At 35.2% G+C, this 25,461-nt stretch overlaps 1 protein-coding gene, 2 long non-coding RNA genes and 1 pseudogene across 6 annotated transcripts; 3 read left to right on the forward strand and 1 right to left on the reverse strand.

The window, feature by feature from the left end:
- Positions 1–585: 585 nt before the first annotated feature.
- Positions 586–9,074, forward strand: SUT2 (sucrose transporter 2). Of its 4 annotated transcripts, XR_015227366.1 has the most exons (17): positions 1,024–1,807; positions 2,248–2,313; positions 2,490–2,588; positions 2,674–2,738; positions 2,828–2,912; positions 2,988–3,021; positions 3,144–3,243; positions 3,406–3,481; positions 3,923–4,258; positions 4,399–4,542; positions 4,677–4,910; positions 4,997–5,060; positions 5,172–5,215; positions 5,908–6,140; positions 7,111–7,188; positions 7,801–7,981; positions 8,416–9,074. XR_015227366.1 is itself a non-coding variant. In XM_086646529.1 (14 exons), exons 1-14 carry the CDS (start codon positions 1,559–1,561, stop codon positions 6,076–6,078), a joined length of 1,767 nt encoding a protein of 588 aa, XP_086502655.1. In that variant the 5' UTR covers positions 586–1,558; the 3' UTR covers positions 6,079–6,715. The 4 variants fall into 4 exon arrangements, 1 of the variants encoding a protein (XP_086502655.1); XR_015227365.1 differs by lacking the exon at positions 7,801–7,981; XR_015227364.1 differs by lacking the exons at positions 7,111–7,188; positions 7,801–7,981.
- On the reverse strand, positions 7,232–8,563 carry LOC147532535 (uncharacterized protein At5g39865 pseudogene; annotated as a pseudogene).
- Positions 9,075–20,790: 11,716 nt separating the features above from the next.
- Positions 20,791–23,084, forward strand: LOC147532536 (uncharacterized). Its single transcript, XR_015228252.1, has 3 exons — positions 20,791–20,984; positions 21,727–21,871; positions 22,888–23,084. It is a non-coding gene; the product is annotated as an uncharacterized LOC147532536 (long non-coding RNA).
- Positions 23,085–23,628: 544 nt separating this feature from the next.
- LOC147532537 (uncharacterized) lies at positions 23,629–25,461 on the forward strand. The gene is made up of 2 exons (XR_015228253.1): positions 23,629–25,009; positions 25,080–25,461. It is a non-coding gene; the product is annotated as an uncharacterized LOC147532537 (long non-coding RNA).

Here is a 25,461-nt window from a genome sequence, read left to right on the forward strand (position 1 = left end):
CCCATATTGCAGCAGCAGTAGAAAGTCCTAAGACCTCTTGTCCAGCAGTCTGAGAAAGAGTTGCCTTGATGCAGCTCATGACAAAATGATCAACCTTTCTCCAACTAGCATATTCAAGGTTGATGCAAACTTCATCATCAATTTCAATAGTTTTCTGAGGTGCAGGGAGTGAACCATCAACATGATCATAAAGATCAGTAGAAATGAGGATAGATTCGAATTGATCTTTCCAAAGAAGATAGTTGGTGTTGTCAAGACGATGAGAAACATAATTGGTAATATTCGAAATTGGCGGAGATGAAAATTTTTTGTTCAGAGTTCTTGACTCTACCTCTGAGTTGGTGTTGGTTGATTCAGCCATTTGATCAACCTTGATTCTGTTGGTTAAAGAGAGTGATTTTCTTCAAAGGTTTTGTTTCTTCTATTTGCCTATGGCTCTGTTTTTGAGTTGAGAGGACTTATACTTTATATTCTTGTTTGCTAGTTACCCATTCTCCCATGTGGGACTATTCTCACAGAAAATGTTGGGAAAGAGAGAATAACAAATGATGAGAGAGATTTTAGAGAGAGAGAGAGTTTTTAGTTGGTGTAAAATAATTATAAGAAGGTTATTTCAGGAAAATCTTTAAGAGGAGGTGTAAACTAAAATTTTTGAAAAAACAAAACTTTAGTTCTAATATCGATAAAGTTGACATAAACTCTTAAAATCCTGGAGGTCCTAGGTTCGATTTCCATTTCCCAGAGGAGGTGGATTCCATTATTTATTAAACTTGGGTTACTATTTATTGAAGTATTAATAATGTAATAAGTTTATCTTGCTTTAAGTCATGTTTAGTTAGGTTTTAGGCCTCTTTCATTATCGGTTTAACTTAGGTAGTTATCGTGCTTATCGCATCTTCATGATGTATCAATACATTGTAATGACTAACATATATCGTAGTCGATTTTAAAAAAAAAATTGTTTTGATTCACATGTGTAATTCAAATAACTGATATTTAACAAGAAGTTAAACGCCCAAATGTAAAACAGAAAGTTTTGAAAATATGGACATGAAAGAGGGAGTCAAGGTAGATATTATTATGGAACCGCGTAGTCACGGCTTTCACTTGTCTTTTACGTAAAGATGTACCAAGACGTCATATTTTTCAACCTTAAGGAATCAAATTGAAAGTATACACTCTTGATCAACCGTTGAATTTTGTGATAGTCAATAGTCCAAGATCAAATTTCACATCCAACGGCTAATCCCCAAGGTTAGCTTTTAGCCGATCGGAAAGCGGTAATCGACAAGCGAAAAAAAACTTGTAGTTTCTTACTGCATCTCATTTCATCAACCAGATTTCTCTCTCGCTCTCGATCTTGTGTTGCGGAAACCCTAAAAAGGGTAAAATCATCTTTTATTGGTAAACACTAAATCCAAGAATCAGATCTATTTTGAGAAGAATTCAGAATATATGCTCTTTGTTTACTAGATCTAATAATGGAGATTGATTAAGAACTTAGTGTTAGTAGTTAAAAAGACGAAGAAATATTTGTCGGTGGTGTGGAAAAAATAAGATGGAGATGATTCCAATTCGTCTTCCATACCAGAATCTTAAAGAAGCTGAACTCGAATTGGTTGATGTAAATCATCATATTGATCTAAGTTCACCTGTATCAAATTCGGGTTCTTCCGATGTTGTTGGATCTCCTCTTTCTTCATCGAATAGAAGCAGTTTACACTCTTTGATTCTCAGTTGTATGGTTGCTGCTGGGGTTCAATTTGGATGGGCATTGCAACTTTCTCTCTTGACCCCTTACATTCAGGTTTCATTCCCCTCTCTCTAGATTTCTTTCTCTCTCTAAATTCTATTAGCAAATTAGTAGATTTATAATGGGGAACTTATAGATCAGAACAATTGGAACTTAAGGGAATCTCATATTGAATCAGATATGAAAAAAAATCGATTTTTTCAATACTTCATCCACTTAATTGAGAACTTAGTAGTGGTGAAAATTTAGGACTGAAACTAAATGGAGTTAGTTGGGTTTTAAAATTTTGATAATTAAATGTATTACTTATCTACAAATTGTTGATTTGATCCAATTTTATTGTGATTTTGGAAAATGGGTTTTTTATATTACTAAATGGAGTTAACTTGTAGTTTTGTGCTCTACTATTTCTGTGAGACTGTGAAACATTTGGAGTGCTATCTTGTTTTTTATAATACTGATATTTTTTTTTCTTTTTTTACTTCTTGCTGCAGACCCTTGGAGTAGGGCATGCTTTTTCTTCCTTCATTTGGCTTTGTGGCCCTATTACAGGCCTTGTGGTAGGTGATTTACTAACGTTTGAAAACGGAAAGAAAAACTCCCTTTTGTGTTTCAATTTGCTTTTGAAACTATTATCCTATAAATAAATATGTGCATGGGTTTTGAATTATTGCATTGACATGTATTAGCATATAAATTTCTAAAGTATGACATCTATTGTTCTATTGGTGTTAAGGTTCAACCATGCGTTGGTATATGGAGTGATAAATGCTATTCAAAATACGGAAGAAGACGACCATTTATTTTGATCGGTTCTCTCATGATCTCCATTGCTGTGAGTTTGTATATATATAATTTAGTTGATTCACTAGCTGTCATATGGTTATTTCGTTTTGACTTTATTGAGTGTTTTTATTTAGGTGAGTGTAATCGGGTTTTCTGCAGACATTGGGTATTATCTGGGAGACACGAAAGAGCATTGCAGGTGAATTTTGCTCAGACTATGGTCCTTGTGAATCTCTAAATATGCAGTGGGCTGTTTGAGTTTGACTGCTTTTTATTATATAAGTGCAGTACTTATAAAGGTACTCGAACAAGGGCAGCTATTGTCTTTATCGTTGGTTTCTGGATGCTTGATCTCGCAAATAATACAGTGCAAGTAAGTTAATTTCTGGATTAATTTCATTACACTATGTTTATTTTGAAACCAACCTAACTTTTCAATTGTTTCCAGGGCCCAGCTCGTGCTCTTCTTGCCGATCTAGCAGGTCAGATGTTTTTTGAATCCTGTAAAATCATCAAAGTGGAGTGAGGCATTATAATATATTGGTTCTTTAACTACATTACCAGTTCATGCGTCATTGCTAAAATGTGTTGTCCGTTACTGCAGGTCCTGATCAGCGCAATTCAGCTAATGCAATATTCTGCTCCTGGATGGCTGTCGGCAATATCCTAGGATTTTCTTCTGGTGCCAGTGGGCATTGGCACAAGTGAGCCACAAGTTATTAAATCAATATATGACCCTATTTTGTGTTTCTCCTGTTCTGCAGTTTTCGATCTTTCTTCTTACCTTAGGAACCATAAACAGATCATTTTTATTTAGTTTTCTAAAGATAGGAACAGGATCGCCTGACTACTCATGTTTTCTGTAGTTGGTTCCCGTTTCTGATAACCAAAGCTTGCTGTGAAGCTTGTGCAAATTTAAAAGCAGCCTTCTTAGTTGCAGTGGTAAGGTTCTTGTTAGTCTTTCTATCATATAATGCCTTTTTATTTCTTACTTTTGAATTCCTTCTTCTCTTTTACCGATCGAGTTTTATTTGAAGTTATTTATATGCAATTGTGATTCTGTGACTCTTTGGGTGGATGGTATCAGCATATTAAATGCATATGTACACCAGACCTCTTGCTATGACCTGGGAGTCTTATTCTCACTCTGTTCAAAGAGATTCTTCCTTCTTTTCGTGTTTGAACTTCCATACATTCAAGACTACTTGGACTCTTTATTTTCTCATACTGCCAGCAGTTACTTTATTGCTCTGCATAGTTTGGAGTCTGGACCTTAGTTGATGCTATGGCAAAGTTGGTAAACCGGATTGCAACTAGCATTTAATTCAGAATGTAATTGGGATGCATTTTGCTTGTTTTATAAAACGTTTGTTACATTGGCAGGTCTTTCTCACCTTCTGCACTCTTGTCACTCTCTATTTTGCTAAAGAGGTTCCACTTGAAAAGCCAGCATATTTATCGGATTCTTCTCCTTTGTTAAACGGTACTCAACAATCAGGATTGAGGAATTCAAATTCCAATCATGATGATTCAGGAGACAGTACTGTGGTTGGTGAAAATATGGATCAAAATTCAAAGCATCCTGAGTCGAAGGTTGAAGAGAATCAAATTGAAACTTTTACTAATAGCCCGGGAGCAGTCTTGGTTAATCTGTTAACAAGCATGAGGCACTTGCCACCAGCAATGCATTCAGTGCTTCTTGTCATGGCTCTTACCTGGGTAAGTACTTCCGTATTTATCAACTACGAATTTAGTTTCACCAACTAAAATATTTCGAAACTTATTGTGTCATTGAGAGGTTGTTTTGAACTCTTGTTTCCCTCTTACGTTTTCGTACTAAATATCGGTTCTACATGCAGCTGTCATGGTTTCCATTTTTTCTTTTTGATACGGATTGGATGGGCAGAGAAGTTTTCCACGGGGATCCTAGTGGAAGTAAAACTGAGATTCAAGCATATGATCATGGTGTTAGAGAAGGTGCATTTGGTTTGCTATTGAATTCTGTAAGACTCATAATCGATCAAATTACATGTGCAGTTTTAATTATATAAGATATTAAATGGATCACTATTTAGGTGAAAATACAGCTCAAACTGTACTAGTGGATCTGCACTTATACTTATATTTCGATTCATAGGTTGTTCTTGGCATCAGTTCTATCCTTATTGAACCGATGTGTCGGCGACTGGGTTCAAGAATAGTATGGGCTATAAGTAATTTTCTTGTGTTCGCCTGCATGGCGGCCACTGCGATCATTAGTTTATTTTCAGCCATAGAATATTCTGGAAGGATAGAGCATGTCCCTGGAGGGAATAAGGCAATCAGGACAGCTTCATTGGTTGTATTTGCACTTCTGGGGTTTCCTCTTTCTGTAAGTAATATCGTTTGGTGTTTTTTGTTCATTCAATTTTTTCTCCAGAATGTTTGTATCCACCCTCTGTCTGATTCCAATTGCAGATTACATACAGCGTTCCTTTCTCTGTTACAGCAGAATTGACTGCTGATACAGGAGGTGGCCAAGGTTTGATTGGAATCCCTTTTTAATACTTTCCTCTATTTCATACTACTTTCAAAGAATCCAGTTGTCAAGTTAAGCATTTTGCGGTTCTCAAAAGTCAAATCTACTCTGCAGGACTGGCTATTGGTGTACTAAATCTTGCAATCGTTGTCCCTCAGGTATTATTGGTTTCCTTTGGTTGATCACTTCCCTATTATGTTGTTCTTAAGTTGCATACCTCTATTCGTCAACAAGGATGCAAATGCTTATTCCTGAGAGATGCAAGATAAGATGTCTTATTGACTTAAACTAATGCGTGGACATAATATCACAACTTTTCTTTATCAAAAAATTCCGGAAACATAAATGAAACCGAAAAAACTACTACTGTTACTATGTTTCATATAGTAGGAGAGACATTATCAAGTCAAGTATCAATTATAACCTAAAACTGCAACCACTAGCAATGCACATTATACTCCTGAGTCGAGCAACAACAAGAAAGACAAGGGATATACTTAATGTTTCACATCATATTAAATAAATTTTGAATTTTCCTATATTTCCCTAGCCCTCGCCTCTAGACTCTCTAAGCAAACATGCAGATGAATGAGTAATAGAAAATTGAAGTCCCTTAGGCTAAATTAGAGTCCTTCACAGACTTCCTCTGTATCTAGAAGGCTCTATTTCTGTAATCACAACTTTCACACTGCGAGGAGCAAATTGTTCCTTTTGTCTTGTATTCCTTTTAAATTTTTTATACATCCGTTCTCAGTTTCAAAAAAAAAAATGAGTTATAGAAAATCCATATACTTTGTCAAGCCTGATTTTGAAGTTCTAAGCTATTAGAATGTTACCAATATACCTGCAGATGGTTGTATCCCTTGGATCCGGCCCTTGGGATGCTCTCTTTGGAGGAGGCAATGTACCGGCTTTTGTTATGGCATCAGTTGCTGCTCTTGCTGCAGCTATTCTTGCAGTTTTGAAGCTTCCAAAGCTCGCGAGCAATTCCTACAGGTCAATTGGCATGCATATGGGCTGACCCATCTCAACCTCTACATCTGCATATTGAACATCCAGGCTCGTTCACTTCAGGAAGCAATGGTACTTATTAGGCCGATGTCATATTCAAATTCATTCTTTTTTGTTATCTTATATTTTCCATCTATAATGTATGTTATCCGATAGCCACCCATCAGTTATAGTTCATTTCACACCGAATACATAATTACAGAGATTTCAGCGCTCCGTTTGTTCCTAGATATGGTTCAACCATTCATTTTTATTCCTTGATCTTGTAACAACGCCTTGGCGCTTCTAATACTTTCCAGAGAGTTTTTTGGAGATGTAGAGAAAGAGTGATTCACGGTTTGTTCCATCCTTTTATTGTCGATCTAGATATCCTATCTTCATTGTGGTCAGGAATTCAGAATTAGGATCCCCAAGAATTTCTTTTAACCAAACATGAGGGCGGATCCACGGTAACCAGAGTGACGACCATGGAATCGACATCGTCAACAGCTTCTTTTTGTAGTATCATTGTGAAAATAATTGTTATATATGATTAGTTACTGAAATATTGATTGTAACTCCATTTTTGGCGATTTGGTGTATCTCCTTGTAAAATGATAAATATTCGTCTTTTTCAATGCTATAATGCCATTAGTCTTATTTCTCAACATCCATTGTCCAATACTTATTCTATTCCAGAATCTCCAAATAATGTTAGTTCATGGTTGCAACCTCCTTAGTTCTGATTCACTTTTCAACTTTCGCCAAGTTGTGAGTATCTGTATTTCCTCATGTCTGTCATTGAGCGATATACGCTATATCCGCGATATATAAGGTACATCAGACAGAAATGTATGGGATATGTTTGCGTATCAGTGAAGGGGTGAAGAAGACATGGACGATTTATCACGATATCAACTACATAGTCAGTGACGTACAATTAGCCTTTGAGGGTTGATTACTTTGTCACAGTTTGTTAAGTTTCTGCTAAATTCAGGATATATTTTGTCATGCTTAGTTCTTGGCTTCAATTATGCAACTGTTTGAGTTCTTGTATCTGTAGAATTATCTGTTCAGGAAATGCTAAAGGTGGAAGAAGATACAAGAAAAGGGAATATCAGTCGACAAAGAACAAGAACAAGTAAGAGAACTAACCAGTATATTTATCGTTTCAATGTTTATCTTTAACAACAAATTGGGCAACGAATTATACCATTTTCATTACAATAAGGACACAGTTGAAACCCACCATTTCCTATTCCTTCTGAATCATCTTCACAATATATCTTACAACTCCCTGAGCAACTCTCACAAGGCACAAATCTAATATCTCCACACATATCACAAATCCCATCTTCCCCAACTTCACAACCTTCTAGAACTTTCTCGAGGTTTCCATCCTCGTGCATTTGTCTCACCTCTTCGGTGCCACCGATATATAATCCTTTCACAAAGACCCTCGGCAACTTTCCACGAAACCCATCTCCTAGTAACTCGATTAACTCCTCCCTGAATCCATGATGCATTGATACATCTCTTTCATCGATTCGAACTCCTGAATCCTTCAAAACCATTCTCACATAACAGCAATCCTCGTAAGTTTTTCTAACTCCTCTTAGACTTGTAAAGTATAGAACCACATTGTCGTGCCCAAATGGTGGGCATTCTGCTTCTGCAACTTCAATGGTTACCTTCTTGGTGGTTTCCATGGGTGGTTCCTTTATGAATAACATGTTATCATTATTACATGGAGATGTTGTTCCGGATGACCGCAATTGGGATGGAGTAGTTGTTCCTGATGATCGGAGTTTAGACGGTGTAGTTGTTCCCGATGAGCGGAGTTTAAACGAAGTCCTTGGAGAAAGTTCTTCCAGTGCTTTTCTGAAAGTAGAGATGATTTCTGGATCAAAATCATAGATTATCGAATTCGCAGAGTAAGTACTTGATTCATTTGTAGATAAGTCGAGCCATAATGGTTTAGGAGATTCAATGTCATTTTCTTGGTATCTTGGATCAGATAGATCAAGAGATTTGGAATTAAAAGCAGTATGAAAAGAGAAGCAATTTTCTAGTACCAGATTATCTTCATCTAACCCATCCATTAATTCCCATGTATTGATATTCTCTGGTTCACCTGGTGGTGTTCTTGTGGGTGTTTTTGGGACGATTTTGCCGATGTTTTTGTAGGTTATGGTGTTTGAATACTTCTCTTCTAGCTTAAGTTCATCTAAGAAATCACTGCCATTGTTGTTATTTTTGCTAGAATCATCAAGCTTGCAGTTTTCCATCTGATCATGATTATTAGATTCGGTATTCTTCTGGTTTTGGTTTTGATTTTGTGGGTTAAGTTTGAGAGAATTCATTGCAGGAGAAGCAAGGGAAACAAGATGGTGATTTTTGCTTTTGATTTGGACTGGTTGATGAACATCCATTGTTGAAGAAGAGGTACTGGTGTGAGGAGAGGTAGGTCTTCTGCAATGTCGACATCTAGATCGTTTCGAATTCGCGCAACCCATCTAAGATAATTAGGTAAAGATGAAGTTGAATTGGAATTTGATTGAGAAATTGAGATACTCAAATGTTAAAGTACAAAAAATAATAGCTGAGAATCAGCAGCTACCCATTGATCTGAAACAGAAAACTTGAGATTCAGAAATTCACCAACATGGGGAGAGAGTTTCCAAATATTGCAGAGATTTTGTTTCAATTTGAATTGAATCCTCTGGTAGAGAGGAGGTTGAGAAAGAAGGAAGAAAATTGAAACAAGATAGAAATTGAAGGGTCATTAGCCATGAAAATGCAGCTATATTATTGATTCAAGGTATTGTTCTAGGTTAATCTGGATTTTGAGCAACGGAGCTCAAAGTTAGAGAGAGAAAGAGAGAGAGAGAGGATGCGAAGGGAAGGGATTATAAATAGGTTGGCTGACTTCCTCAGGTTTGTAGTTATATAGAGAGACGGTTATAAATTTGTCGTTTTCCCCAAGATTATTATTACTTCTTGGCTATCCTACCAAATTTCAATGGACGTCCCAATTCCATTCTTCTCTTAAAAAAAGAAAAGTGTCCCTTCCTTACTTCTAGACTCTATTGTTTATCCTTAGGGAGCCATATCATAATTTTAAACAAGTCAAAATTTCTTTATATATTCTAATTTCAAAATTTCTAATTTTAAAAAAAAAAAAAAATCGTATCCTCCAGCACGTGATAGAAAAACCATTAGTTAAGTTCACGATTACGTAATAATAATTGGAGAACTATTTTTTTTTTGAAGCCAAGGGGAAACATTTCCATTCATAAGTGATTAAAATCGCGATTTTACATAGACGATAATTCTTGTTTCTCTCTTCTGAAAACTTCACGAGAGTTGCATGCCTTTAAGTGCAAAGTGCCTCATGAAGAGAAAGAAATTGGACTAGACATAGACACATTGATCTTAAAGATCGAGAATAAAAGACCCTAAAGGTCGACAAAAAGATCCTAAAGATTGTGAAAAGAGACCTTAAAGGTCTGACAAATACTAAAATAATAATAAAAGAACCACTGCTGCTTTCACCAGAAAATCGTCGTCGTCACCGGAAAACTGTCTCCGTCATCAGAGAACCGCCTTCATCACCGAAAAAACTGTCGTCGTCCAATTACCTAAGTATAATGAAAAACTATATAATCTTCCTCTTCATCCTCTCGCCGGACCACCACCACTGCCTCGAGCCCTCCATAATAATACACCACCATGTCTAAACCACCATAACCCACACAAAGATCAAGTAACCCACCACCACCACCATTAAAACCCTCTTTGTTCCAATATCCCATACTAAAACCACCACTACCACCAGAGAAATACGACTCCACCACCATCGCCATCAAAATACTGACATCTCCTTCACTTCTTCACACTAACTCGACAAATTGACGAGTCAATTCCTTCTTCTTGGTTCTTCGCGAAATTGATTCTTTGTTATCTTAACAATCCGATTGAATTTGATACGTGCAGATCTTTTTATTCACAACAAATACGCTGAAGTAGAATTCCCAAATGAAGTGATTTGTGAAACAATTCTTCACTTCGCAACATACTTAATATTTAACCAATATCAAGGATTACAAAAAACCCAACTTTGAATCTTTTTTCCTTGAAATGGAACGGATCCCTTTAAATTACCCGAGGAATCATCGGAGAAAGTGGTTGAATCTTTTCCAGGGTCTTCGATCAATACACATGAAGAGGTTTTGTGAGAAAATTTGGCATGAGGGAATTAGGTTAAAGATTTAAATTAGGTTGCCAGATTGAAATTTTGTTGGATCACATGAGGAGCAAAAACCACAAGTTGATTGGGAGAGAAAATAATAGAAAACAGAAAAGAGGGAAGTAAAAAAAGAGGAAAATAATTGACACGATAATTTAATGTGGTTCGACATGATAATAATGAACTACATTCAGGGAGAATAAATTTATTTATCAATAATCACCACATACTACTCAAAATAATAATAATAATAATCACCACAAATAATTGTGATTGTGGGATTGATCGGTTACATTGGTCAGACATAACTCGATGACAATAGATCCTAAATACATGAAACTAAATATCTTTGGATCTTCATATATCTTCAAATATTTTGAATTCTTCTTAGTTGCTAGATCTCGTCTTCTCGATCACGTACATTCACGTGTTACACATGTATCTTTTCTTTGACGTGAATGTACATGAGTTGGATGATCTCATCTTGCCTAAGCTAGCTTACTAGTTTTTTTCTAATATATCTGCCCGAGCAAATTTAGCGTACAACGACAAAAAGTTCATGATGTCGTCATCTGGATCCCGAGCCACAGTTTTCTAATATATCTGCCCAAGCGAATTTAGCGTACAACGACGAAAAATACATGTTGTTGTCATCTGGATCCTGGACCATTAGGGTTCGTAGTATTATACTTCTTTTTTTTAATTTGTACCCATAAATATAATTTTAAAAAATGATCAAGGACCTCATCAACAAAGCCTAATCTTGATTGTCTCAATAAAAGCAACCAGCTCCACGCCCTAATCCATTATTAGAAGGTAGAATGAAAGAGGAAAAAAACGTTTAAAGAAGACAGTGTAAAGAGTTTGGTGTTGAAATGGGAACAAAAATGGAGACAAAAAGAAAGAGAAATAGTTTTGTCCGATGAATCTGTCGTGTTTGTTAGCAAATGAAAGCAGTTGAAGATTTAGTCCATGACAGAACATGATTCATCAAATCTTAGTATGTTCTAACTTCTAACCAATGAGAGGTTAGGAGAGCCAAACTCACTTTTGCAAATTTCGAAGTTGGAGGAGTCAATTATAAATTCTTTTTCATTTATGATTATTAACAAATTAGTATTTGTTTTTGTTGAGAAAACAAATTAGTACTTCCTCTAGTTATATAACAAACTAGTGTATATTCCGTGCCCTAGGGCACGGACACTTGAGAGAGATTTTAATTAGTTATTATTTTATTGAGAGAGAGATTTTAATTAGTTATTATTTTTTTGTATTATTTTTTCTTAAATTAGTTATTATTTTATTGAGAGAGAGAGAGAGAGAGAGATTTTTATTTCTTTTTTTAACCCTTGAAATTTATTTTGTTTCTTTTTTTATTACATTAGAATTTTTATTTCTAAGAAGGAAACGATTGTTGTTTTTTAAATAGGTAACTTTATTTTTAGGGTATATCCCGTGCCCTAGGGCACGGACACTTGTATCAATCAAATGTTACAAAATTTATTGTTATATTTTCTTGTGAGAGAGAGATTTTTTATTAGCTATTATTTTTTTGTATTATTTTTTTTGTTTCTTTTCTCTTAAATTAGTTATTATTTTATTGAAAGGGAGAGAGAGATTTTAATTATTTTTTTTTAAACCCTTGAAATTTATTTTGTTTCTTTTTTTCTTAAATTAGTTATTTTATTTCTAAGAAGGAAAGGATTACTGTTTTTTAAATAGGTAAATTTATTTCTACGAAGGACTATATCTTAAATTTTGAGAAGGGCTTCTAGACAATATCCTTTATTAAAAAAGGATGTTTGTCCCAGTCATCGTTTTGCCTTCTGTTTTATTATATAGATTGTTGATTAATAATAAGATAAGTTAATTTGTTCCAAAACTCTATAGATTTATGGATATTGGATCCGTTTCTATTTCTGAATATAACAAAAGAGATGAAAAATAGTTTGGGATATTATGTAATTACTTGGTATCCTAACCGAAATATATGATTCAAGTAGACGAATTGAAAAAGAGATAGTGAAATTAAAATATTTCATTTTTAAGTTCTATTTATGTCATTTTATAAAAAAAAAATGTTCTATTCATGTCAAAGGGTAATATAAATGTTCTACCATGTTCCATCAACACGCTAAAAGGCTTAAACGATTCCTCTCATGACGGAAGGTAAAGACCAAATGAATTGGTCACTCACTGAAAGTGACAATTTCTCTATTAAATCTATGTACGAGCATCTTTGTCTTATCCACTACCTGCACAACCAAACACTTATAACTGAAACTTCATATGGAAGATTCCTACCATCCCGAAGATACAACTGTTTATATGGAAAATATGTACTAAGGCTCTCCCGGTGAGAGCCAGAATAGGGAAATATATTGATCAAAATATTAATTGTGCGACCTGTAACAGAGAGAAAACTATAGAACATGTTCTCTTACATTGTCCCCTGGCAAAAAATGTGTGGTTCTACTTTAATATTATCTCGGAAAACATTACTTCTCTGGCCGAATGGATTTTCTCTTGGCAAGATAGTTCACAAAACTGCACCACCTCTAATAACATTCATTATGTTACTATTCCATAGAATATATGGAAAACTAGATGTCACCACTGCTTCCAACATTCTATCAATTCGGTTAGCCAATCGTGTCTTTCCCAAAAACCATCCTTGATCATGGAAAAATAAACAAAAGACAAATGAAAAATGGACTCCACCAAAGAATTTCTTTACCAAAATTAACGTAGATGCATCCTTCTTGGATATCCACTCAGTAGCAGGAACAGGAATGATAGTTCATAACGCCGAGGCAAAATTTATATATGCAAATGCAGCTATTACTAGAGCACGAAACAGTGAAGAGAGTGAGGTGTTAGCTATTCTAAATGGCCTTCGTTGGGCGGAGGAAAAAAAATCATAGAAAGGTGTGCATAGAGAGTGATAATATCAACATCATAAAGAACCTCCAGAACAAGAGGCATCCTGTCCGATGGCAATCGAAGATTCATATAAGGAAAATCATGGAAATTAAAAGCAAACTTGACATAGTTCTTTTCAGGCATACGAGAAGGCAAGCCAACTCTCAGGCAGATAAATTAGGAAAATGGTCCTGCAAGAAGAATAGAACCAAAAGCTGGTATAATGTACCGTATCTGTTAGTTGACTCTTATTGTAATAACATTTTAATTACTTAATGTATTGAATAGTTTCAACAAAAAAAAAAAACGATATATCCTGCATGAGTAGGGCATTTAAACATTAGAATTTTTTTTTTGAAACTATTCATTTAACATTAAGTCACGTAGCATTACAATACATATTAGACAAAAAGTAAGGAACATATTTTCATAGTTTTAGGGGGGGGGGGGGGGGGGGGTAGTGGATTGGGACTTTCAGAGACTTTCATAGACAAAATGTTCCGTAGACATTTCAAGACATTTCAAAACATTTCGGATGACTTTTTATAGACAACATGTCTTCATAGACATTTTCAAGACATTGAGTTTGTAGACAAAATGTCTTTATAGACATTTGATCCATAGACAAAATGTCCTGGGGATAGACATTTATTATTTTAATATTATTATTATTGTTTAATCACATGAAAATAATATATGTATACTAACATTTCAAATATATTTTTTTTTCGACTTTCGTAGACATCTGTGAATATTTGTGGACATTTGGTAGACATTTATTATTTTAATATTATTATTATTGTTTAATCACATGAAATAATATATTTATACTAACATTTCAAATATATATTTTTTTCGACTTTCGTAGACATCTGTGAATATTTGTGAACATTGGTGGACATTTAGTAGACATTTATTATTTTAATATTATTATTAATGTTTAATCACATGAAATAATATATTTATACTAAACATTTCAAATATATATTTTTCGACTTTCGTAGACATCTGTGAATATTTGTGGACATTTGGTAGACATTTATTATTTTAATATTATCATTATTGTTTAATCACATGAAATAATATATTTAATGCTATTGTTTAATCACAAAAAATATATACTAACATTTCAAATATATATTTTTTTCGACTTTCGTAGACATCTGTGAATATTTGTGGACATTTGTGGACATTTGGTAGACATTTATTATTTTAATATTATTATTATTGTTTAATCACATGAAATAATATATTTATACTAACATTTCAAATATATATTTTTCGACTTTCTTAAACATCTGTGAATATTTGTGGATATTAGTGGACATTTGGCAGACATTTATTATTTTAATATTATTATTGTTGTTTGATCACATGAAATAATATATTTATACCAACATTTCAAATATATATTTTTCGACTTTCGTAAACATCTGTGAATATTTGTGGATATTGGTGGACATTTGGTAGACATTTATTATTTTAATATTATTATTAATGTTTGATCACATGATGGACTTCAAATGTCTCTTGTTTTTTGAAAGGCATTTTGGCTTCCAAAATTGTCCCAAATCCTTCACAAAATCCATCAAACTATGAAGTCCACCAAAGTCTGGGACATTTTGGAAGACAATCGAATGCCTCGGACTTTCATAGACTATCAAATGTCTGGATTTGAATGCCTAAGACTTTCGTGGACTTTCAAATGTCTGGATTTGAATGCCTCAGACTTTCGTGGACTCTCAAATGTCTGGATTTGAATGCCTCGGACTTTCGCGGACTCTCAAATGTCCGCGAAAGTCTCAATCCAATACCCCCCCCCCCCCCCCCCCCCCCCCTTAAACTATTTTTCCTCCTTGTCAATTTCGTCAGTTTGTCTGTCTGAGTGTGTTGATTGCGACTGGTGTAGTTGAATTTGACGCTGCTTCATCTATTTCTTATTTCCTTGATTTTCCGCATATGGACCATCAATTATCACTGGATTTTGTGTCTCGGATTTTTCAGATGTTTCAAACATTAGATTTTGGTTTATAAAAATGTGTTCCCATCACAATCTTTTATTTACTTTATCTACCTTTTTATTTACGGTAAAGGCTTTTATGCATAATTGATATTTTATTTTATGTCACACTCCTTAGAGCTGAATAAAGTTATATTTCTAGCCGTGAGATCCATAAGTCTCTTTAAAATCCCATGAACCACTATAAATAATGAAATGGAGCAGAAAGAACAATTGTAAACGTATCAAGAACGAGGTGCTAGAAGTTCAGAGCATTGTGTAATTTCCGGATTTTTTCAACAAACAAAAATAAATAAAAAATGAACCACTATAAATAAATTAAAGTTAAGAACGTCTCAAAAAAATATTTTGGAACGTTGGAGCAAGCAAATGTTGAAGAAAAAGAAATTCATTATCACTATTTGGACGGCTTTGAACTTGAGTGCATTTCGTAGTATTGGCTGATTTATGTGAAACCACGTGATACCCACGTGGAGTGTTCCTCTTTACTTAAGTCCAGTATTTATAGGACTATGCACTCATAGATTCAAATATCTTTTCTCATCTTACCCCTCCAGTTGAGTAAAAAACTTAAAATTGTCCCCTATGTTATACAACACTTTTCAGAAAATGAGAAGTCATATTGTTTCTACCATACACCCATGACCCATTTAACTCTTTATGCAACCAAAACTTAATTTCTCCCTGCTTAAACTTTCTCGAAACAGGAAATTGGGACTCTAAAATAACGATAGGGGTTGTGACTCCCAAATTTAAGAGTTATTCTTTTTTCATTTTTAATGGTGAAATTCTAAATCAGAACTCCCAACTTAAACTTAAACGCGTGTGATGTAGGCTTCCAAAATTTTAATTCTACGTTTCAACTCCAAATTATTAGTTCTGAATTCAGAATTCAATATAATCCAAAAAAATAATTTTAAAAAGATAAACGAAAAAAAATAAAAGTTATAAAAAGAATTAGACAAGAACTTAAAAAGAATGATTCGAAATATGACAGAAAGATAAAAAAAGAATAATTTAAAAATTTAAAGAAAATATAAGTATATATAGTAGCTGAGGCCCTAAAAAGGTCATCAACGACTATAACAGGGTCTGGGATCCCCTCCCCTCGACTCCCAACTCATCGACTCTCTATTTGGAGCAACCCGGCTAGGGTGGGCCTCCCAAAATTTGGATAGGGAACTCCAACCCCTCCATTGGGGTTGCTCTAGTAACTTGATTCAATGTCGTATATGTGTGTTCAAATTGATCAAATTTTATTTATAGAAACTAAACAAAATTGTCCTCGTAGAGTGTTCTGGCTTGTAACTTGAATCTCAATAGATATAATTAAGTTGCTAGTATGAGCACCCAAAGTGAAGTTCAGTTCGACATCATATTGGTAAATACATTAATAATCAGTATAACTAACTGTCCATCGTGTAATGATACTGAGACCACGGATCATACATTGCTACATTGTTCAATTGTAGAAATGTTTGGTTCCATTTTTGATATTATTACCACGAACATAACGTCAATCATAGAATGGATTCAACCTTGGCAAAACCTTCATTGTATTGATAGTTATACTAACCAGGCTCACCAATCTACCCTTCTTTGGTACATATGGAAAGCTCGTCGCGACCTACGTTTTGAACACACTATCACCTCATCATCACAAGTAATTCAACAAATATTGCCATTTTCGATTATTTGCTTCAGCCTCACTAAGCTTCTAAACGTGAATTACCAATATCTAGCCATTGGACACCCTCATGACGGATGCCTCATTTACTAACACGCCAAACCAATTGGTATAGGCCTAATTGTTCATGATTTTCAAGTAAAATTTATTGTTGCAAAAACTCCAGAAATCCCTAGAGGTCCCAGGTTCGAACCCCAGAGAAGGTGAAATCTTTAGTTATTTGAATTGGGGTTATTAGGGTGTATTATATAATGTTAGTTGGGTTTTAGGCCATGTCTTGTTGGGCTATAGGCCCGATTCTGTTAGTGTTTGAATGGGCGGTTATCGAGCTTATCACATCTATGATGTATCAAGTGCCAAATGTAACGACATACGTAGATCGTAGTCGACTTCCAAAAAAAAAGAACAATTCAATGGGCAAATGAACACAATTATAAAATATGTCAAAGTGGAAAGTGATAACCAAGTAATCATCGGATATCTACAAAGCTATCACATCGAACAACACAGCAAGTTCTTCCTTGTATGCAGATGATCAAGACATTTTTGCCATCTTTTCTCAACATCAAGTTTGAGCACATAAGGCGTAACTATAATATCCCAACAAATTCTCTAACTAAATGGACAAAGAAACACAAATGTAATCGTACATAGTTTTATATTCCTCTATATATCATTTGTATAATCATCATACTCTTATTTATTAATATTACGTCTATATTTCGACAACAACAAACAAAATTGCCCTTATTATTTTAAATTTTCTTTAAGAATCATGGTCAGAAAATTTATTACGAATATAAGCTAATCCACTAACTGTTCTTTTGATTTGTAATTTTCTGAATTAGTTTCTATGACGGTTGGTTTAAGAAAAACTAGTATTAAATGACACTATTCAACCATAGTAGATTTTTTTTTTTCTGTAGGTTTTAGTTTTTGAATCTCTTCTCATTTTAGAGTACGTAAAGGCAACTGGCATTGTAACCTCCTTCAAAAAAAAAAAATTCCTTCAACATAAACTTTATATTTGATCTCATATTTATTACTAGTAATCTAATATAACATTTAATAAATTAAAATTTAAACAATTGTATACTATTTGATCTTTCCCTCAAGGCTGAAAGGGGTTGTTTGGAATATTGAACTAATAAAAAAGTATGCTTGTCTAGAATAAATTTATTATGGAAAAGATAGTAGAATCAGGCAAAAGATTTAGAGCAAGACAAAGGGGATAAAAAGATGTTTCTGTACCAAACCATGTACAACTTCAAGTTCCGACGGGAGTACGGACTTCAAATGAAAGGAGGAGAGTCAACTATTGGATATATATGGTAATGTATTGTGTATCCATATTTGGAGACAAAATAATACATCGTTCCTAAGAGGACAACAAGTGGGTAAATTTTGTCACAATAAAAGTCTAATAATGGATGTTATGACATATTGAAAAATTAGGGTAGTGGTTAAAAAAAATTGCAATAAAATAATTGTACGGAAACTACCTACCGAAGTCATTTAGGTTGATAAAAAAGGTCGATGTTTTGGAGAAATAAATAAAAAGTTCGGAGTATAAAATATCAAAGGGTGGAAAATTAAGAATGTTCTCCCAAACACACCCTCTATTTTATCTTGCCGGTATAGTCGCCAGCCGACGAACTCGCCGGAGACTCATTTTTTTTTGCTCTCTCTCCCCCTCTCTCTCTCTCTTTATCTTCCTTATCTCTTCTCTCTCTTTACTTTCTCTCTCTGTTTACTCTCTCCCTCTTCTCACTATCTCCGGCGAAGGGGAGGAACCCTTTCGCCAGACGTCTTGTTTGAATTTCAAACCAGACGGAACCAAATTTGGTTTCGTCTGGAAATCAGAGCTCCGACGAAGGGGCTCCTCCCCTTCGCCGTAGATAGAGAGGAAAACAAAAGTGTTGCTAGAGATGGAGGTGTCGCTGGAATTTGGGGTGAAGGTCACCGGAAGTCGGAAAGGAAGAAGAGTGAAGAAGAAGCTGAAAAATATAAGGGTCTAGTATTTGGAGGAAACAAAAAGTTACACATTTTTTTGTTTCCATCCAAAACCTTGCACCCCAAAATATTTCTTTATTTCCCTGTAACACCGGCTATAAAAAATTGACAGCGTTGCGGGTTGTAAGTCAAATGACTTCAGTGATTGTCTTACCGACGGAAAACCACGAACTGGTATTACTTTTGCAAACAATAAAAATTCTCATATCAACAAGAACAAATCTATAACATAAACATCAAAATCATCCATAACTATCAAAGTCATCCATAACCATTCGTACTCATTCATAAATGTCAAAAAAATTGAAAACCCTAAAAAAGATGGAACGGTTGAAGATTGAAGTTTAGGGTTTCGTAGTCACCTAGTGTATCAAGCAGAATCTCCGACGTCTAGTAGGTCTAACACTAGATACCAGGATCACATGCAAGAATTAAATATGAGCTAGAGCGGAATAAAGTCTTTACCTGAATCGTTTTCCCTCGAACTAAACACAACGTTGTATCCGGAAGATTAGAGCTCCAAATTGCAGCTTATCTACTTGAAATACCTGAGCAAGTTACTTGATCTCCCGCCTTTAGAGTCACCTAGGACCTTATTAAGAGGCTGAGATGAAGAACTCTTCTTCTTTGACTAGATAGATAGGTTGAGAATTTTTTTCTCTAAAATCTCTCTTTCTACTTGATGTTGCAGAGATAGATTTTCTCTAGAGAAAATTTCACATTCTATTAATTGCCCTTATATAGAACTCTAAAGTTAGAATCCCATTCAAATTAGGATTCAATAAGAACTCCAGAAAAGATAAGACTCAGAATCTCATTCTGAGTGGTATTCCCAGATTGTAGTTCTACCCCATCTGGACACCCTTGAGTGGCAGGCCAGGGCAGCCCCTTTAGTGGGTTGGGCCTAGCCGCCCACATCATATATCCGCCCATAGCATGGCCGACCCCTCTCTTTTTGATCTGGGCCTCTCTTTCGGGCTCGATTCTTCCTATCTTTGTCCGGGTCCTGTCCGAACCATTTGGACCAATCAAATTGGGTCTAATCCATCCTTTTGCCTTGTTCTCTCTAGTCGACTCTCTCTTATCAAGCCACCACTCTTTAGTGTAACCCGTTATAAGATTCGGTCGAAGTTAGCCACAAATCACGGAAGTGATCTGGCGATCGTAGTTGGCTTCTAGCTAAGCATTACGATCCCTATTCGACCAAACTAGATGATCTTCTGGACAAAGTCATCATCTTTCTATTCGACAAATTGAGCGCATTGTCATCTTGATCGAAGGACATCTTCTTCAAACCAGAAGAATATCTCTTTCATGAAGTAGAACTTCAAAGACTTTCGACCTTTGATTTTTGTTTGAATGATTTTAGAAGGAGAGACAAACACACAAATTTCACTTCTGAATAATTACGACATTTTGGTTAAGAGACTTCCGACCAAAATGTATGTGTTTAGGAAAAGTGAGTGTACGAGGGTAACACGGGTGAGGCCGTGAGTGTCAAAACCGTAAGTGTATGTAAATTTTCATGGGGCCGTGGGTGTCAAAATGGTAAGTGTATGTAGATTTTCATGTCCCCTCACCACCTTGCCTGTCATTAATATTCTTCTTCGCCTTATTGTGTGTGGGCTTAACAATCGAATTGGTTCACTTACATGGACCAAGTCAAAGTAGGGGGTGGGTTTGTAATAATGGTGGGCCTAGATTTTCTGAGCTTTGTAGATTTTCTGGGCTTTGTAGGGATTCTATAGGCGCTCCTGGTGAGGGGATAAAAATGTAATTTGGTCTCAACATGGGGCCAAATAGGAATTAACTGAAAATTATTTTCTTTGATTGTAAACCAAAAATCCCATACAGGTAAAAACCCATACAGGTAATTTCTTCAAATCAAAAGTTAGGGTTTAGTGTCAAAGAAGAAATGGCATTGGTTTTGGCCCTAGGGAGTCTTCATCATCATAGGGCACCTCATCTTCATGCAAAATTCAAACCTATGCTTTTGTCCTGAGAAGACCAAACCCAATTATTTGCACTGGAAATCTATGTATCAAAGTAAGTTCTTTATTTTTGAAATGTTTTCTTGTAGTTATTATTTGATCTTGCATTGAAATTCTGATTTCTTGATACCTCTATTTGATTAAATAATAGTAATGTACCCATAAATTTATTGGGTGTATTTTGTAATGACTGAAAATGAACTGACAAAGTAGGTGAAATGATGAAAATCATGTAAATTCTATCTGATATTTGTTCTTACTGATTTCTTCTTGCTATATCCTGTTGATTGAGGGTTTCCTACAGGAGCTCAAAATTTGATTTTTAAGGTTTTATTGTAAGAACTCTAGTTATTGACACTAGTTTCGAATATTTTCACTAGCCCTTATAGACTGTAAACCTCTTGTTTATGTCGGAGCTCTCCTTATCTAAACCTTTTCCATGTGCCCAAAAACCCGAACACCAGGAAGCCACCCCTTGACGCATAACTCACATCACGACAATTGAGATCGGAATCAGCATACAGAGATGATCCAAACCTCTTTATCTCCAAAACTATTGTACACCCTTTTTATGAATATGGTGATCTGCAGCCACTCTTTGCCCTTCTGCATTCATTTTGAGTATACATATAAGAAACATCAATGCCCGTTATTCTCTGAAATTTTGTTGTCATAACCGATGCTTGTTATAGCTTTCGTAAGCGCCTTGTTTTCTCGAGTTACTTTGTATTTGGCTCAACTGAAAGAAATGCATTACTGTGTGTTTAGGTTAAGTTTTAATCCTTGTATGTAAACAGGAAGTTCAGGATTACTTAGCAAGTCTCTGCCCTGATACAACACATCACTCGAGGAGAACATGCATGATGAAGATGTATCTTATTGTTGGATCAGGGCACACTAACCATCGGTCATCCTATACTTGGATTATGGCATGCTTACCAGGTTAATTTTTTTTTTCCAAACTCTACCTAAAAATTTTCTTTTAGTGTACTATTTCAGCGTTCCTGAATATATGCATTTACCTATTTTTTGATAAGGTTGCATATTCAAATTCTTAGAATCAAATTGATTTACAAACAATTTTTATGAGTTTAAACATAAATATAACACTAACAAGGATCTTATTCTTTGAAATTTCAAATTTGGAATCTAGAGATGTTCTTATAAAGTCATTTGTCTTTTATTTTTTGTCCTTTCCTTTTTGTATTATTTTTTCTGCCATTTTGATCATAAAATCAACGCGATAAGGGACTAGTCTCTCACGTTTAAGGCCTACAGACTTGTAATTAAACGCTAGAATCACTAGATCTTCTACATGTTACTGCAACAACATCACTTATGGTGCTAATCCAAGCTTCATCTTAATGGTCTTTGTGCTATGTACTTAGTTTGTGAACTCATTGATGGAGAGATGACAGTTTACGGGATTTGATTTCGAGAAGACAACCACCACTCTCTGCCGAACAAATCAAACTTTTGAGTATCTGCGAACTCTTTTATTCGAACTACGACTTTTCAGAATCCTCTCACTATATGTTGTCTGTGATCCTAATATCCATTCTATGTCACGAAATGGACAATACTGGCTCTGCCGAAAACTGAAGATCAGTCCAATTTTATTTTGAACTAGTCTTAGTTGTTGGCAAATTGGGAAAAACATCATTGAAGGGAGGTCCAAAATTGATTTTTTCAGACCAAAATGTATTATGACTGTTCATAATGTATTGTGAAAGATGATAATGCATTATGCAAAATCCTCTTTGTTCTTTAACTCGAATTCAAAATCGTTTCTCTTTCTAATTCTAAACTAATTTTTTTGTTTCTCGTCATAATGCGTTATGAACAGAAATAATACGTTATGAACAAGCACAAGACAATGTAGTTGTTTATAACACTTTATGAGCAGAAAATAAATTTGGACTAGTGTATCATAATAAATCTGTTTTCTTCCATTTCAGTTTAACAAGCTTTCAAGGCTTCGATTGACGAGCAAATCATCATCTAATTAAGCTTCATTTGTATCTCTCTGAAACAATAACTGTTACATGTATCAAACATCTTTCGTTTGACGAATTCGTTTGTACATTATATTTATAGCATTACATAGACAATCTTCCGAAGGCTTTTTGATGTATAGTTTCAAAGTTTTTTATTTCTCTCCTTATCCAAGCGATCATATTTGTTTTTATGCTTTTTTTTTTGGTTTTTCCTCTTTAGAAATCTCGTACTTTTCCTAACACATTATGAACTACCATACTACCTTAATAATCATTTTCCCCGTGCGCCATGTAGAAAAGATGGAGCAGTATTTCAGTCATTTCTGCCATTTTGGACATCCGGTCTATTTTTCCCGAGCTAAGATCTCCTGCCCATTTTCTTCCCATAGGATGGATTTATAGCCAAAACTCTGTTATTGATATTGTTTAAACAACTGTTGCACGGGTTATGGGTTTTAAGTTAAACATTTCATTATGCAGTCTTTAGATTCTAGCTAAGAAGTTGGAGTTGACTTATTTACTCAAGTAACTCTTGGATCAGAATGAGATTAGGGTAGACCAAGCCGGTCCCGTGCCAACTCTTCGGGTCCAAGATTTCCCACTTGAGAGATTTAAGCAGTTGGGGACGAGACTGGTTTAGGAATCAGGTAGCCAGCTATTTGACCCTTAAGCAGTTGGGGACGAGACTGGTTTAGGAATCAGGTAGCCAGCTATTTGACCCCCAATAACGTAATTGGCTTAGGATCGTTTCAGGATCAACCAGTATATATGTTTATACATAGACACATGAATATTATGAAAAGTAGCTGCAAATCTAGAATAGCATTTGTTGTATAACAAGAATTCACGTGGCTCAACCTCACTCTGTTTACCTTTTCGAGATGTCTTTTGCTTAAATGGGAAAGTTCTTGATATGGCCGATCAACTCGTCCTACCACCAATTTCGACCCCATCGACAATTTACTCAGGTGGATCAGGCGATCCCTATTGCATAATGAGAGAGAGATCTCGAGAAAGAGTAGGTCGCGAGAGGAATAATGTCTTCTTCTTGGCAAAAGAAACCCTGATAAGGAGCTGTTGTGACAACATCTGTAAATGTAGCAATTTACTATATCTTGTTTTGCGCTATAATATGTGTATATATATACATGTGGTAAATCAATCCCACATCGGTGGTGAGATGGAGTGTGGTGCTCCTCTTAAGAGGTTAAGCACCCCCTCCCCAGTGAGGCTTTTTAAAACCGTGAGACCCAGAAGTGTCAAATAGGACAATATCACTAGCAGCCAGAAGGATGATCCAAATCGTCCTATAACACGTTATCAACACGATTCGCTCCACTATGATGTGGTCTTGGGAGGGTGTGTAAATCAATCCCACATCGGTGGTGAGATGGAGCGTGGTGCTCCTCTTAAGAGGTCAAATACCCTTCCCTAGTGAGGCCTTTTAAAACCGTGAGGCTTTGAAGTGTCAAAGCGAACAATATCAATGTAGTTGAGGGGTATTCGATCTTAAGCAAATTTCTACTCAGGGACCAGGGCTCTGGGGGGTAGCCTACCCCGTCCTTAACTACTTGGGTTTCTAACCGTAAATGTATTTTAATTCTTAATAAATGATAATGTGAATTAGATTATCAGATATAGTAAGTAATTACTTGCTACTATATACTCGAATTAGGATATCGTAACGATTAATTACAATTAATTATCGCCAATTGCGGTAAATAATAACACTTAGTTTCATAAGAATTGCCGCCGTTCGGTTTTGTGAATCGCCTATATATTCTCTGTTATTGTTCATGATTTCTTATCAGCTCTCTGGTATCACTCTTCCTTTATTTATTTTGATCATTCTGCCGCGATGTCCGCAACTCAATCTCCTATGAGCTGTTCCTTGAATCAGGTTCATAATGTTGTTACCATTGTTTTAACATTACTGCAGGTAGCTTTAGTTGACCAGCCGGTCACGAGCGGAGCTGAAAATCTTTGCTTCATACTTCTAATCGAATTATTTCTATGTGAGAGCAGACTTCCAATTCTCTGTTCACTTCCTTCGAAATTTCTATCTACTCCAAATGTTTCTCAGGTACCTTTTCAAGTTTGCGTTCTTTTGGTGTTTCGAAGCAATGAAATTGATGAAATTCATGACGCTATAGAGCCTGGTATTGCTGATATTGATGATGACGATGACGATGATGATGATGATGATTTTGAAGAGTATACAGCTACAGATCCATCAGCGATTGAGGCATTGCGGACAGAATTATTCAGCGGATCAGATGAACCTATAACATGTATGATTTGTTATCAACTGTTAGGTGTTACAGATGAAGTTACATATATGCCTTGTGGTGATGTCTTTCATCATGATTGTATTACCGATTGGCTGATCGGTATTAATACATGCCCCATCTGTGAGTTTGAAATGCCAGTGAGGGTTACTAAGTAATGTACTGTTGGGTCGTAACAAAAAAAAAGAAGTAATGTACTGTTGGGATTTTGAATCTCTTTAATTAAATAAAAATCAGAGTTCTTATA

The sequence above is a fragment of the Eschscholzia californica genome, unplaced genomic scaffold (assembly GCF_041429995.1).
Source record: "Eschscholzia californica isolate CP2 unplaced genomic scaffold, dmEscCali1.0.p SCAF_6, whole genome shotgun sequence".
NCBI lineage: Eukaryota > Viridiplantae > Streptophyta > Magnoliopsida > Ranunculales > Papaveraceae > Eschscholzia > Eschscholzia californica.